Genomic DNA, 10,849 nt, shown 5'->3' with positions numbered 1-10,849 from the left:
ATATATAATACATAAACAACATATTTTTCTTAAATATATACATCATGTGTGTATTTATATATACATAAATATATACAGTACACACATATTATGTACACAAAAACATTTATTTTGGATGCGATTAATCGTGCTAGCCCAGCACTAAATGTTTTTTTTCTTTAATACATTGTAATATACAGTAATATAGTTGGATATAATGCAACATTTACTTTTAGTCTATGCCCCTCAATTATGCCCAGCAGCTTATCCAACGTATGACAGAAAGTCACTTAAAAGTACTGATACATTTTTAATCATTAAATTTCCAAGACATTTATCCATGAAACTTGGGTAAAAAAAAAAAAAGGTATAATAGAACCAGCATAAAAATAAATTTCTAGCCTTTTTCTCCCCAATTCACTATAATAATAAAAACACATTTATAAAAATTAAAATATGAATGATTTTGAGATTTATTTTTTCAAGTCTTGAAAAATCACAATTATAATCAAATCACAATTATAACATTTTCTACACACAGGATTTCTCCATGGCCATGGGAGACCTGTTTAGAGCATTCCCAACATCACATTTTTGAAGTATGAGGTGTTTTACCGGTCGTAGTCCTGCGGGTGCAGGCGGTAACCCTCCTGCATCATATTATCCCAGTGCAGCAGCTCCTCGTAGGCCTGGTGCTCGTCCCAGGCAGGTGGTGGTCGAGGAGGAAGAGGTCCTTCCCTCCGCCTCGGAAAATTCCCCATTTGAGCCATTTTCTTCAAACAATCACCTGTAACTTACGCAAGTCGCACAACGTTCATAGTAAATAAAGGATTCAAACAGAAAACCCCATCAAAACACTCATGGAGTTGTCAAGTTAACAAGCCAGACAATTAATGGTTCCCGGCGGACTTCTTATTAAAACTGAAACTTCATAAAACTGCAAAAATGAGACACATTTTCAAAATAAAGCATCTATCGCGTCTGTACAAAACATCTGATATCGGCGAAGCACGCCAGCACGCGCACGGCGAGTCATTTGAATAACCGATTTACGTTGTACGAAAACAACGATTGATATTTACCAGCACAGCTGCTAGTACAACCAAAATGTGCAGACGTCTTTAAGATCGCGTAACGTAGATTTTAATATCGCGTATCCATGTATTTCTTTACATAGCTAAACAAATTTGTTGTACTCACCATTCACTCAGTTTACTCAATGGATGGAAGCGTAAAAAGCTCCACTTCCGGGCCATGCACTGACCCCGCAGCGCATGCGCACTCAAATTTCGCCTCGCCTAGCGGAGACATGAGGAACTCCATTTATTGGGGACAATTTTTTTTACACCTTGTAAAAAGAATGCACACACACCCTGCAGGAACGATTCATTGGTCATTCCTATTATGCAGTGCATTTTCATGTGTATTATTTTTTATGTTTTGTTTGGGGTAGGTTGTCACATTATTATTCAAATTTGTCAATTACAATTACTATACAATGGTCTGGTAGGACGATGTTCCATTTGTGCAGTTTTGAACTGTTTTGTGCATAAAATTTTGTATTAAACTATTTAATGACAGCTTACCTCGTACATTACAACATGTTGAATAGGTCTTGGATAACAAATTAAAATTATTAACCAGTGATCATTAACAGTACTGCCTGGGAATCATTATTCTGGCTTTTGGAATATTCTGTTTGTTTATAAGTTAGAGCTTGGTTTATTGAGCTTCATGCATCAAATTAGGTAGCAACAGAAATGAAATTCAAATACAATAAGCTTGCTTTGTTTTATTATAATGCTTTTCAATGTAAAATAACAACATTAAAAGCCTCCAGAAAATTGGAGGGATAAATAAAATATACAATAATATGAACATTATTATTCACACGAGCATTTTTGCACAGTAACATATATGCAAGACAAACATAAAGGAAAACTGTCTTATCCCTTCTGTGAGGGGAAATAACGTTCACCACATAAAATATGAGTTTACCTCACAGTTAATATATTGTTGATGATCATGCTGTACAAAATCTGATTAGGTGAACATTTCTTTTCAGTAAAACAAAGATTAAAATGTTTTTTGTGCCTCTTGTTACTGTCATGTCGGTTTTCATGCCCAGGGCCGTCATCATGGGGAACAACTAGGGACACATAAAAACACTGTCCCAGACCTAAAGCTTCAACACTGGCTGAATGAATGCTTCAATTACTATCACCAGTGTATTTTCTGTATTGAGGGCCCAAGACAGCAAATAGCTAATTGCATGAAAGTTTCCAGCCAAATCCTTATTATTAGTGTTTTACAGGGAGTAATAGGAATGTTCATCTCATGCTTTATTTATCTTTGTGCAAATTTGCTAAAATAAATTATGTCCCCACTGGATGCAACAAATGCCTCGTTTGTAATGGGTTTTATGTTTTTGTCTCGTCACTCCGGCCAGGACAGGGCATCAACAGTATGTGAGGGGCATAACATTTCCGTCTCACGCTTGAGGTATTCGGCCAATCACAACGCACTGGATAGCTGGTCAATCAGAGCACACCTCGCTTTTTCAGACCGATGAGCTTTGTAAAAATCGATGCGTTTCAGAAAGGCGGGGCATAGAGGAGAAACAATAATGTACAGTATGTGGAAAATAATGTGTTTTTTAACTTTAAACCGCATAAACACATTTCATTACACCAAATACACAAAATAATGTTCTTTTTAGCAGCATCATATGACCCCTTTAACATAGCGATTGCAGTACATGCTGTAATAAAGGGGCCTAGTGAGATCCTCTGGGGTAGAGCTGACTGACACTGAGTAGGCCTCCTGTTGTTATTGATGCACACTCAGATTCAGACTCTACTGACAGGATTCTTCTCAGAGCTGGGGAAGGAATGGATCTCCCAGCAGCGAAAAGTGCTTTCCTTAAAGTCTGTTGGACGTTTGGTAATGAAGTAAATCTTTTGGAGGACGGAACGACGAAGAAGAATGTAGACCCATGGGTCCAGTATCTGGTTCCAGGATGCTATCCGCACCCCCATTATCATTAGGGTCTTAAAGGTGGCAAGGTCATCTCCAATAGAGCCCTCGTATGACTGTTTCACTGTAATTAGGCCAACAATCTAAAGTTAAGAGACAAAGACAAAACACCATAAGGATTATGACAAAATATCCATGCAGGTCTAAGAAATCCATAGTCCAGTCTATTAAAATATGAGGTGCTTTCCAGTTCATGTACTTATACTATTCTATGTCATTTTGTTATGAACTATGCCCAAAAAAGCTGAGATTTATACCTTGAGTTTGATACCTTAAGTTATGTGCTTCATTTAAATAATAATAACAATAAAATTTAGACACTGAAAGCTCTTTCTGCCTCAGATAAATTTTTTTTAAAGTAATCATAAGATATATTTAAAAATAAGAAATACAAAATATAAAATATAAATAAATATAAAAATCACAATGTGACATGCAAAGTTGCAGCTTATATATAAAATTGCAATTAGCTTTGCAATTTTGTTTACTCTGTGGCATAAATGGGCTTTAATTCATTTGTTTAAACTTTTCATTTATATGGAGAACCGCATTGTCCACAGATTCAAACCTTCCTCAAAAGTGCTCAAGTTGTTGAAAATGCACAAAATAGGTCACAGAAACCATTACTTTGTGGCTATTTGAGATGCTTTCTTTTCTTCTTGTTTTAAGCACGTTTGCATGGCAGAAAAAGCACTTGGTTGCCAAAGTCTTGTCACGTTTTTTCAAGAATATCAGAGCAACCGTTTCAAAGACTGTCAACATAAAAACGCAAACAATCTGAGTGAAAATGTGGTCAATTAGCCTACTCTATTAATTAACCAAACTTGTCTACTAAAGATCTACTTCCTATATAGTCTTTACTTACGTTTATTAGTTTACATACATGTAATTTCCTATATGCATATGTGCCATATTTAAATTAACTGTACCTACAATTTATATTTTTGTGCTTGGTTTTCACTGATTTTAACTACAGTGTGTTATTTAGTGAGCTTTCTTTACTTATTTCTTTCAAGACAGTTTTCCTGTTTGTAGTGGTTTTATGGCTTTAATATTATGCCAGCATATATAGGGCCCATTTTCATGATGGGGCTACTAAACCCACTGCTCATACTCACCAGAAGAGGGCTCCAGCAGATACAAGATGTGACCATTATGCCTACAAGTTGCACCACCATCTCAATATCATGGGATCTAGCTGATCGACGGTTACAGGGTTTCTTTCGTATCCTCGCTAACACTAGCGTCAGTCCACTTATGGTGTTACACACCAAAGCAACAGCAAGGGATGTCAACCCCAGTCCTGAGAACAACATAACAAAGGCCACGTCTGCCTTCTCTGTGTCCTCCAGCACTTTAATGAAACACCAGGTTCCAGGATACTGGTAGGTATATGAACCCAGCTGAAAGCAGGGCAGAAGAGCAACACAAAGAGCTGCTAACCAGATAACAGAAAGTGAGAGCTTAGTCCTTGTGGTTGTAACCAGCGAAGCATGGAGCAGTGGCTTTGTCACCCCTAAACACCTCTCAGCTGCCATGGCGCAACCAAGAAAGAGCGGACACAGTCCGAAAAACACCATGCTGCCTCCTAGAAACTGGCATAATGGGTCCGCCCGGTTGTATTCTTCAGAGGGTACACCTCCAGAAAGATACAGCCTCATAACTATTGAACCAGGTATGACATGCCCCACAAAGTCCGTGGCCACCAAAGAGCTGGCGAACAGGAGAAATGCCTTGGATCGTCGACGTAGGCGGGCGTATGCGTTTGCCAGGATGAGTAAAGCCACAATGTTAGACAGGATCCCCAGGGTCATCGAGAGCATCGCAGCTATAGGGCCGCTCAGGATCGCTCTCTCCGAGGTGACATTCTCGGAGTCGGCAAGTGATGGAGAGGTCGGCTGTCCTTCCCATTGACTGTCATTGGAAAATGGGCTGAGTGGCGCAGCGCCTGATGAATTGCAGTGATGCATGGCTAACTCAGAGGAGTGTTTGGGTGCGGGGCTCCCATCTTCATGTAGAGCTGCTGATAGGATGGAGAAATATGTCTTAGAACAGATCATTTGAAAGACACCAAAAAATCTAAATGAGTAGTGTAGCCATTAAGTGCATTTTAAAGGTACAACTTTTTTTGCTTACTGAATACTTTTAATCATTTTAAAAAATACAGAGCATAAATATATAAAAAAATGTATTCGTGTGATTGTCACATCACATAGCATGTTTTATGTAGCGAGTGCCGTCTATTAATAATCTTTGAAATAAACACTGTAATTTTGCATTTTTGAACCAATTTCTTATGTAATATGTTTTGTCACGCCAATCAATTAATGTGACAAGAAAGAGATAACTTTCAGTAAATGTAGTACGTCATTTTTTTTTACAGACCATCCACATACAGTGAACAGTAGCTATATGTGCAGTACTATAATGCAGCAAAAATGTTTGTACGTTTTTACAGAAAAATACTCAAATGTATCCTACATTCTTGTGTTACATTTTCTGTTTTATGGACAGGAAAAAAATTTTCCGAAGATTATTGGAGTACATTTGCCAAGAAAATACTAGGTCTTTCTGCTTCAAAAATTCACATTTAATTCAATGTTTTACTTGCCGCTTCTTTGTAAACATTTGTGAAATTTACCAGCAATTTCTGAGTTAAAATTTTTTCGACACTATTTTTTTTAAGTGTACAGTGATGTTTCTTTTCTATACCACCTACATTATTATGGTGGTGTTCAGTATTTTAAGGCAAAAATAAAGCTGATTTTGAGTTTAATATATTAACATTATATCACTTAATGAAATACATTGTTATAAGTTGTAATATCTTGCAATCCTGTAATGAATTTTTTCTTTTTTGGCTGGCCAATTTTACTATAAATTTATTGGGATATTTTTCTTTCATTGACCATTTTAAAAAGCACCCCCACCCAAACTTCCTGCACAAACAGGAAATGTATCATTATCCCAAGTAATTTCACGCAGTCTTTAAAACATACAAACATGTGCAACTATTTTAGATTTTGTCTCCGAATGCTAAATTACATTTATATATCTGTTTGCCATACAATCATATTGCCATCTAATTTTTTTTTTTTTTTTTAAATAGGGAAGATCTATTCAGGGTCACGCCAAACATTACAGCTGAGAGAAACATGTTCTGACAGAGGCTACTGACAGCCACAAATCGTTTAAAAACATTCCTCAAGGTTCATTCGCCTGCATTTGACCCCTCAATGTTATGCTTTCGTCCTGGAGTCAACATCTCCCCTGAAGAATGCTACAGTGAGTCATTTTATAGTGAGGCATATTTAGTTGGTTGCATGGATGCATTTAAAAGCGCTGATCCAGAAAAGATATAAATTGCATGTTACAACAAAGTTGGGTTCCTGTTGACACAGCATCTACTTAAAACTTAGTAAAGACCAATACAACTGCTTACCGTCATTAACGAATATCCATTGGGATTAAAGCATCATGTAAAAAAAAACAAGATTGCCTGCGTGCGTAAAAGTTAAAAAACTTTATGTAATATTTTGTAAACAAAAGAAAACAAGTGAGTCATTTTATAGTGAGGCATATTTAGTTGGTTGCATGGATGCATTTAAAAGCGCTGATCCAGAAAAGATATAAATTGCATGTTACAACAAAGTTGGGTTCCTGTGACACAGCATCTACTTACAACTTAGTAAAGACCAATACAACTGCTTACCGTCATTAACGAATATCCATTGGGATTAAAGCATCATGTAAAAAAAAACAAGATTGCCTGCGTGCGTAAAAGTTAAAAAACATTTTTATGTAATATTTTGTAAACAAAAGAAAACAAATCATTTCATAAACAAAAGTAAATGTTAATTGTAACTATAGAAAAATGTAAACTACTACAGTTAAAAATGAAATTATGTATTATAACTGGTGAATGTAGCCTACAAGAAAAATGGTGCATCGTCATATCCATATATTCCATACGAGTGTCTGGTCATCTTTACTAAAAGAAAAAGGTAATGCAGGTTCGGCTAGGTTAAAAAAAAATAGTTCCCCATAAGAGGATAATAAGTAGCCTAGTTTTAAATGACGAAATGCAGATGAATAGATTCGTAGTTTCACGGCGGACGCGCGCGCTCAGAGCAACCGCTTCAGTACAGTGTGTTTCTGACGGAAACATGCGGGTGACTAAATAACCCCTCCCTGATGAAGCTCACTGCTCTTAGGTGAGTGTGAATCACTCTTACCACCGGCCTGAGAGTTGCATTTCTCTGATATAAAGATGGTGCTGTTATTTAAAACCCTATTTTTAAGAAAACGGGTTAACCGGAAGGAAAAAAGCGTAAGCAAGCCACTAACACATTACGTTTGAGCAACTGCCTACAATAACTTTAGGCCAATGGCAGGTATTCATGCATTAAATACTAATTCAGTCATTCTTATGATAAAGACAGATACCTGATTCAGCATTTGCGATTTCGTTTTTCCCTGCGCTCTTAGGTCTGACCTTGAACATACTATCTAATGTTCCACTAAACCAGATTTTTGTAGATTGAAGACAGGTGTCTGTGTTTGCTTAATTTTTTTTTTCAACCTGGCAAACTAGAGTGGCTCCACACTTGTGGTTTGGATTCAGACTAACAGCAATATTTTTACATGGTGATATTAAAGAAGGCAAGAGAAAAACGTGATGTTGACCACAGCGGTGATATGGCTGTTTAAAGCAATGATTTATTCTCAAAGACTGAACAGCTTATGTATATATTGACTGGATTTTAATATGCATTGAATTGCTTTAAGATACATAGCAACAATATGGTTTAATTAGGCCTAAATCAAAACTCTCTATATGACATGCACGGGAATTGTAATGTGAAGTAAAAGGGAAAGTTGCTGGTTGTCACACAGGCTATTTCTTAATAAATACAAGGTTTTGAAAATGGGTGCTTCCTCTTTCAACACTTAGTTCAACGACGTAGTTCAGTTATTGTTTAATTACAATATATTTTTAGTGCATTCTGTCCTAAACTAAAATTCGAGTATTATTCTCTTTGTCGCTATAGTTGTTGTGTAAACAAGTGACCACAGTTAAACCACATTACATTTAAACAAGATTTGGACTGGTCAGTTTAAAGGGGTCATAGGATGCTACATGCACTTTTACAAGTAGTTTGAACTTAAATGTGTGTTGGTAGTGTGTGTACACAACCACCCTATAATGATAAAAATCCACCCAAGGGTAAAAAAGGTGTTTTTTACACTACCATTGAGAAATTTTAACCAAACTATGTTACAGACTTTTCATTAAGACCCTAAAGAATCATATCAACTTGTGGAAAATGGGTATCCTATGACCCCTTTTACAATGCTTTCAGAACAAGGATATTTGTTCATAAATGACAGGTTGGTGCAAGTTGTCACATGCGTTTTAATTGTAAAAATAATAGTTTTGTGCTGCGTAATCATTGTACTGTTGTTTACAGTACAATGAGGCACAAAAGATGTTGCTGTCAAATGTCTGTTCCATGACCATGATCTTTTTTTCTTGGAACAACAGAACAAAACAAAACACACAAAAAAACGTTTAAAATAATTGGAAACCCCAGAACTAACCCCATACTCCCTGAATGCCATTGAATTTATGGAAAATTGCAAAACTGAGTGTATGATGAAGTGATTGAGGTGGAAACATTTGCCCCAGATAAGAAAAAAAATATGACAAATTTAAAACGAAAATAGCGGTTTCAAGTAAAATTGTTTTTAATCTTCTCTTTCAAGTAAGAGGACACTGGATAGCAAAAAATATTTACAGCCCAAAGACTTGATCGTGCTTGGAACTGATTGATGTCAAAATGGAGAATAGTGTCACATATCAGCCACATCAATAAGCTCAAGTTAGAGAAATTTTGAACCACCCAGGTCTCTCTCATTATGTCATCAGCCAGGGGTTTAGCTTTTGAGAAGCTCATTATTAGACTATTGACACTGGAACCTTAACATGGACAGATGAAGTGTGTAATTTTTTTCTTTGTCATTTCAAAGACGTGGTGTTCAGAAATGTCAACCAGGAGTCGGGTGCTTGGCTACAGCAGGGATTTTCCATTTAGAGCACCATTCTCCCATTCACTTAATAATCTTGTGAATATAGCCATTTGGATTCTGTTTGATTTCAGTCTCCAAGACTAAGTCTAACAGTGACCAAAGTTTTACTTCTTTATTTATTTTGCAAAAACCACATTCTGTTTCCGCTCTTCCCATATCCAACTGTGAAAACTGAATCTGCAAATTGAGGGCAGAATATGGTCTGAATATGGTAATCATATTCTTGGGGGAAGACGTGGCCTAATGGTTAGAGAGTCGGACTCGTAAGGTTGCGAGGTTGCGAGTTCGAGTCTCAGGTCCGGCAGGAATTGTAGGTGGGGGGAGTGAATGTACAGCGCTCTCTTCCACCTTCAATACCACGACTGAGGTGTCCTTGAGCAAGGCACCTAACCCCAAACTGCTCCCCGGGCGCCGCAGCATAAATGGCTGCCCACTGCTCCAGGTGTGTGTTTACAGTGTGTGTGTGTTCACTGCTGTGTGTGTGCACTTAGGATGGGATAAATGCAGAGCACTAATTCCTAGTATGGGTAACCATACCTGGCCACATGTCATGTCACGTCACTTATAAGAAAAGCGCACCAGTCAATCAAGGACTACAAGACACAAATGCATTAATGTTGGAAATCAAGGATGTGCTTAAAGATGTGTTTTAGAAGTATGGCATTGTGCAAGTTTCAAATACATATTCATTTTATTTTTCATTGGAATTTTTATTTTTTTTTTAATTTCAAGGAATAGTTGGTTGTTGGTGATGGTTATTTTATCGTTTAGAAACAGTAAATATTGTCAATTAAAATTTTACCATTTACTCTATATGTTTCATACCTAAACTAAGATTTATTATTTGGGCATCATAAGAAATTGCTGCGGAACTAGTTAAATTACATTTTATACTGAGTTTAAGAAAATTATTGACTGCTGTCTATTAGTCACTAAAACACACACATTACAACACATAATACCCTTTATTTAATAACAATCTGCATTTTTAACATTTGTCATAATAACTAAACACGCAGGCTTAATGTCCAGCACTATCGAAACTTGAATAAAAAAAGTTATATTAAAGAAATAGTACAAAATAAAATTCTGTTATTATTTGACTTCCTTTATTTATTTATTTTTTTGTAACACAAATGGAGATATTTATAGAATGTCCAAGCTGCTCTTTTCCATACAACTAAAGTAAATGTCGACAGAAGTTTCATTTTTGGAGGTTTTTATTATTATTAAGTTCTAGTGTTGTGTTAATAGTGTTGAATATCTGTTATCCAAGGCATAAAAACATTATTATCTTTAACATGGTCAGCTTGCTGAGAATGAATAATCTTTGATAAAGTTTGACTGTGGAATGAGGGTGTAGGCCAAATGGTAAGATAATTTCTTAATAATAAACATGATAAAATTGCAGCCTGAAATGAAAATGTTTTGCAAAACTTTGAGACCGGACTGAGAGCAGGTTTGGTTTAGATCCCCAGAGCACTCAAAGGGCACAAGTCAGGAAAAGACAGTGGCTCCCAATTTTCCGACGAGGTGGAACATTATTCGCTACTTGCCAGACATTACAAATCAACCCAGATGCATATTTTTTCCCTCTGGCACAAGAAATAAAAACAGGTATTTATCCTGGCATGAACATGGACATGCTGATCCAGAAGTGGATCTCTGTGGACTGGAATGTGAACTCTGTTGATCAGCGGGCAGTTATTCTTAACCGTTCTCAAGCAGCAGTTATAAGCTTAAT

At 36.5% G+C, this 10,849-nt stretch overlaps 2 protein-coding genes across 9 annotated transcripts in view; both read right to left on the bottom strand.

Moving 5' to 3' along the window:
• Positions 1-1,262, bottom strand: part of ilf3a (interleukin enhancer binding factor 3a) — a 25,548-nt gene extending 24,286 nt beyond the window's left edge. The window contains exons 1-2 of one of the 4 annotated variants that reach the window (XM_016510488.1): positions 1,180-1,262; positions 595-772 (exon numbers count right to left, since the gene is read on the bottom strand). In XM_016510488.1, coding sequence (XP_016365974.1) covers positions 595-749 — 155 coding nt within the window. In that variant the 5' untranslated portion in view covers positions 750-772; positions 1,180-1,262. Of the gene's footprint in view, positions 1-594; positions 773-1,061; positions 1,146-1,179 lie in introns of those variants that run through there. The other 3 variants (XM_016510486.1, XM_016510490.1, XM_016510489.1) reach the window with 3 other exon arrangements.
• Positions 1,263-2,699: 1,437 nt separating this feature from the next.
• On the bottom strand, positions 2,700-7,339 carry ptger1a (prostaglandin E receptor 1a (subtype EP1)). 5 transcript variants are annotated; one of them, XM_016510391.1, is made up of 3 exons: positions 7,251-7,339; positions 4,134-5,038; positions 2,700-3,098 (listed from the first exon to the last, which is right to left on the bottom strand). In XM_016510391.1, exons 2-3 carry the CDS (start codon positions 4,983-4,985, stop codon positions 2,829-2,831), a joined length of 1,122 nt encoding a protein of 373 aa, XP_016365877.1. In that variant the 5' UTR covers positions 4,986-5,038; positions 7,251-7,339; the 3' UTR covers positions 2,700-2,828. The 5 variants fall into 5 exon arrangements, with proteins under 5 accessions (XP_016365877.1, XP_016365878.1, XP_016365879.1 ...); XM_016510392.1 differs by having other exon boundaries at positions 4,134-5,035; XM_016510393.1 differs by lacking the exon at positions 7,251-7,339 and adding an exon at positions 6,728-6,738 and having other exon boundaries at positions 4,134-5,035.
• Positions 7,340-10,849: the final 3,510 nt, after the last annotated feature.

Source organism: Sinocyclocheilus rhinocerous, unplaced genomic scaffold (assembly GCF_001515625.1).
Source record: "Sinocyclocheilus rhinocerous isolate Xijiao unplaced genomic scaffold, SAMN03320098_v1.1 scaffold1285, whole genome shotgun sequence".
NCBI lineage: Eukaryota > Metazoa > Chordata > Actinopteri > Cypriniformes > Cyprinidae > Sinocyclocheilus > Sinocyclocheilus rhinocerous.
This window is presented reverse-complemented; position numbering and strand designations above follow the sequence as displayed.

Coding starts and splice junctions, on each gene's coding strand:
- ptger1a (XM_016510391.1), bottom strand. CDS start 4,985: ATGCATCACTGCAATTCATCAGGCGCTGCGCCACTCAGCCCATTTTCC. Junction 3,099..4,133: donor TCTGCTGGAGCCCTCTTCTG/GTGAGTATGAGC, acceptor TCTTAACTTTAG/ATTGTTGGCCTAATTACAGT.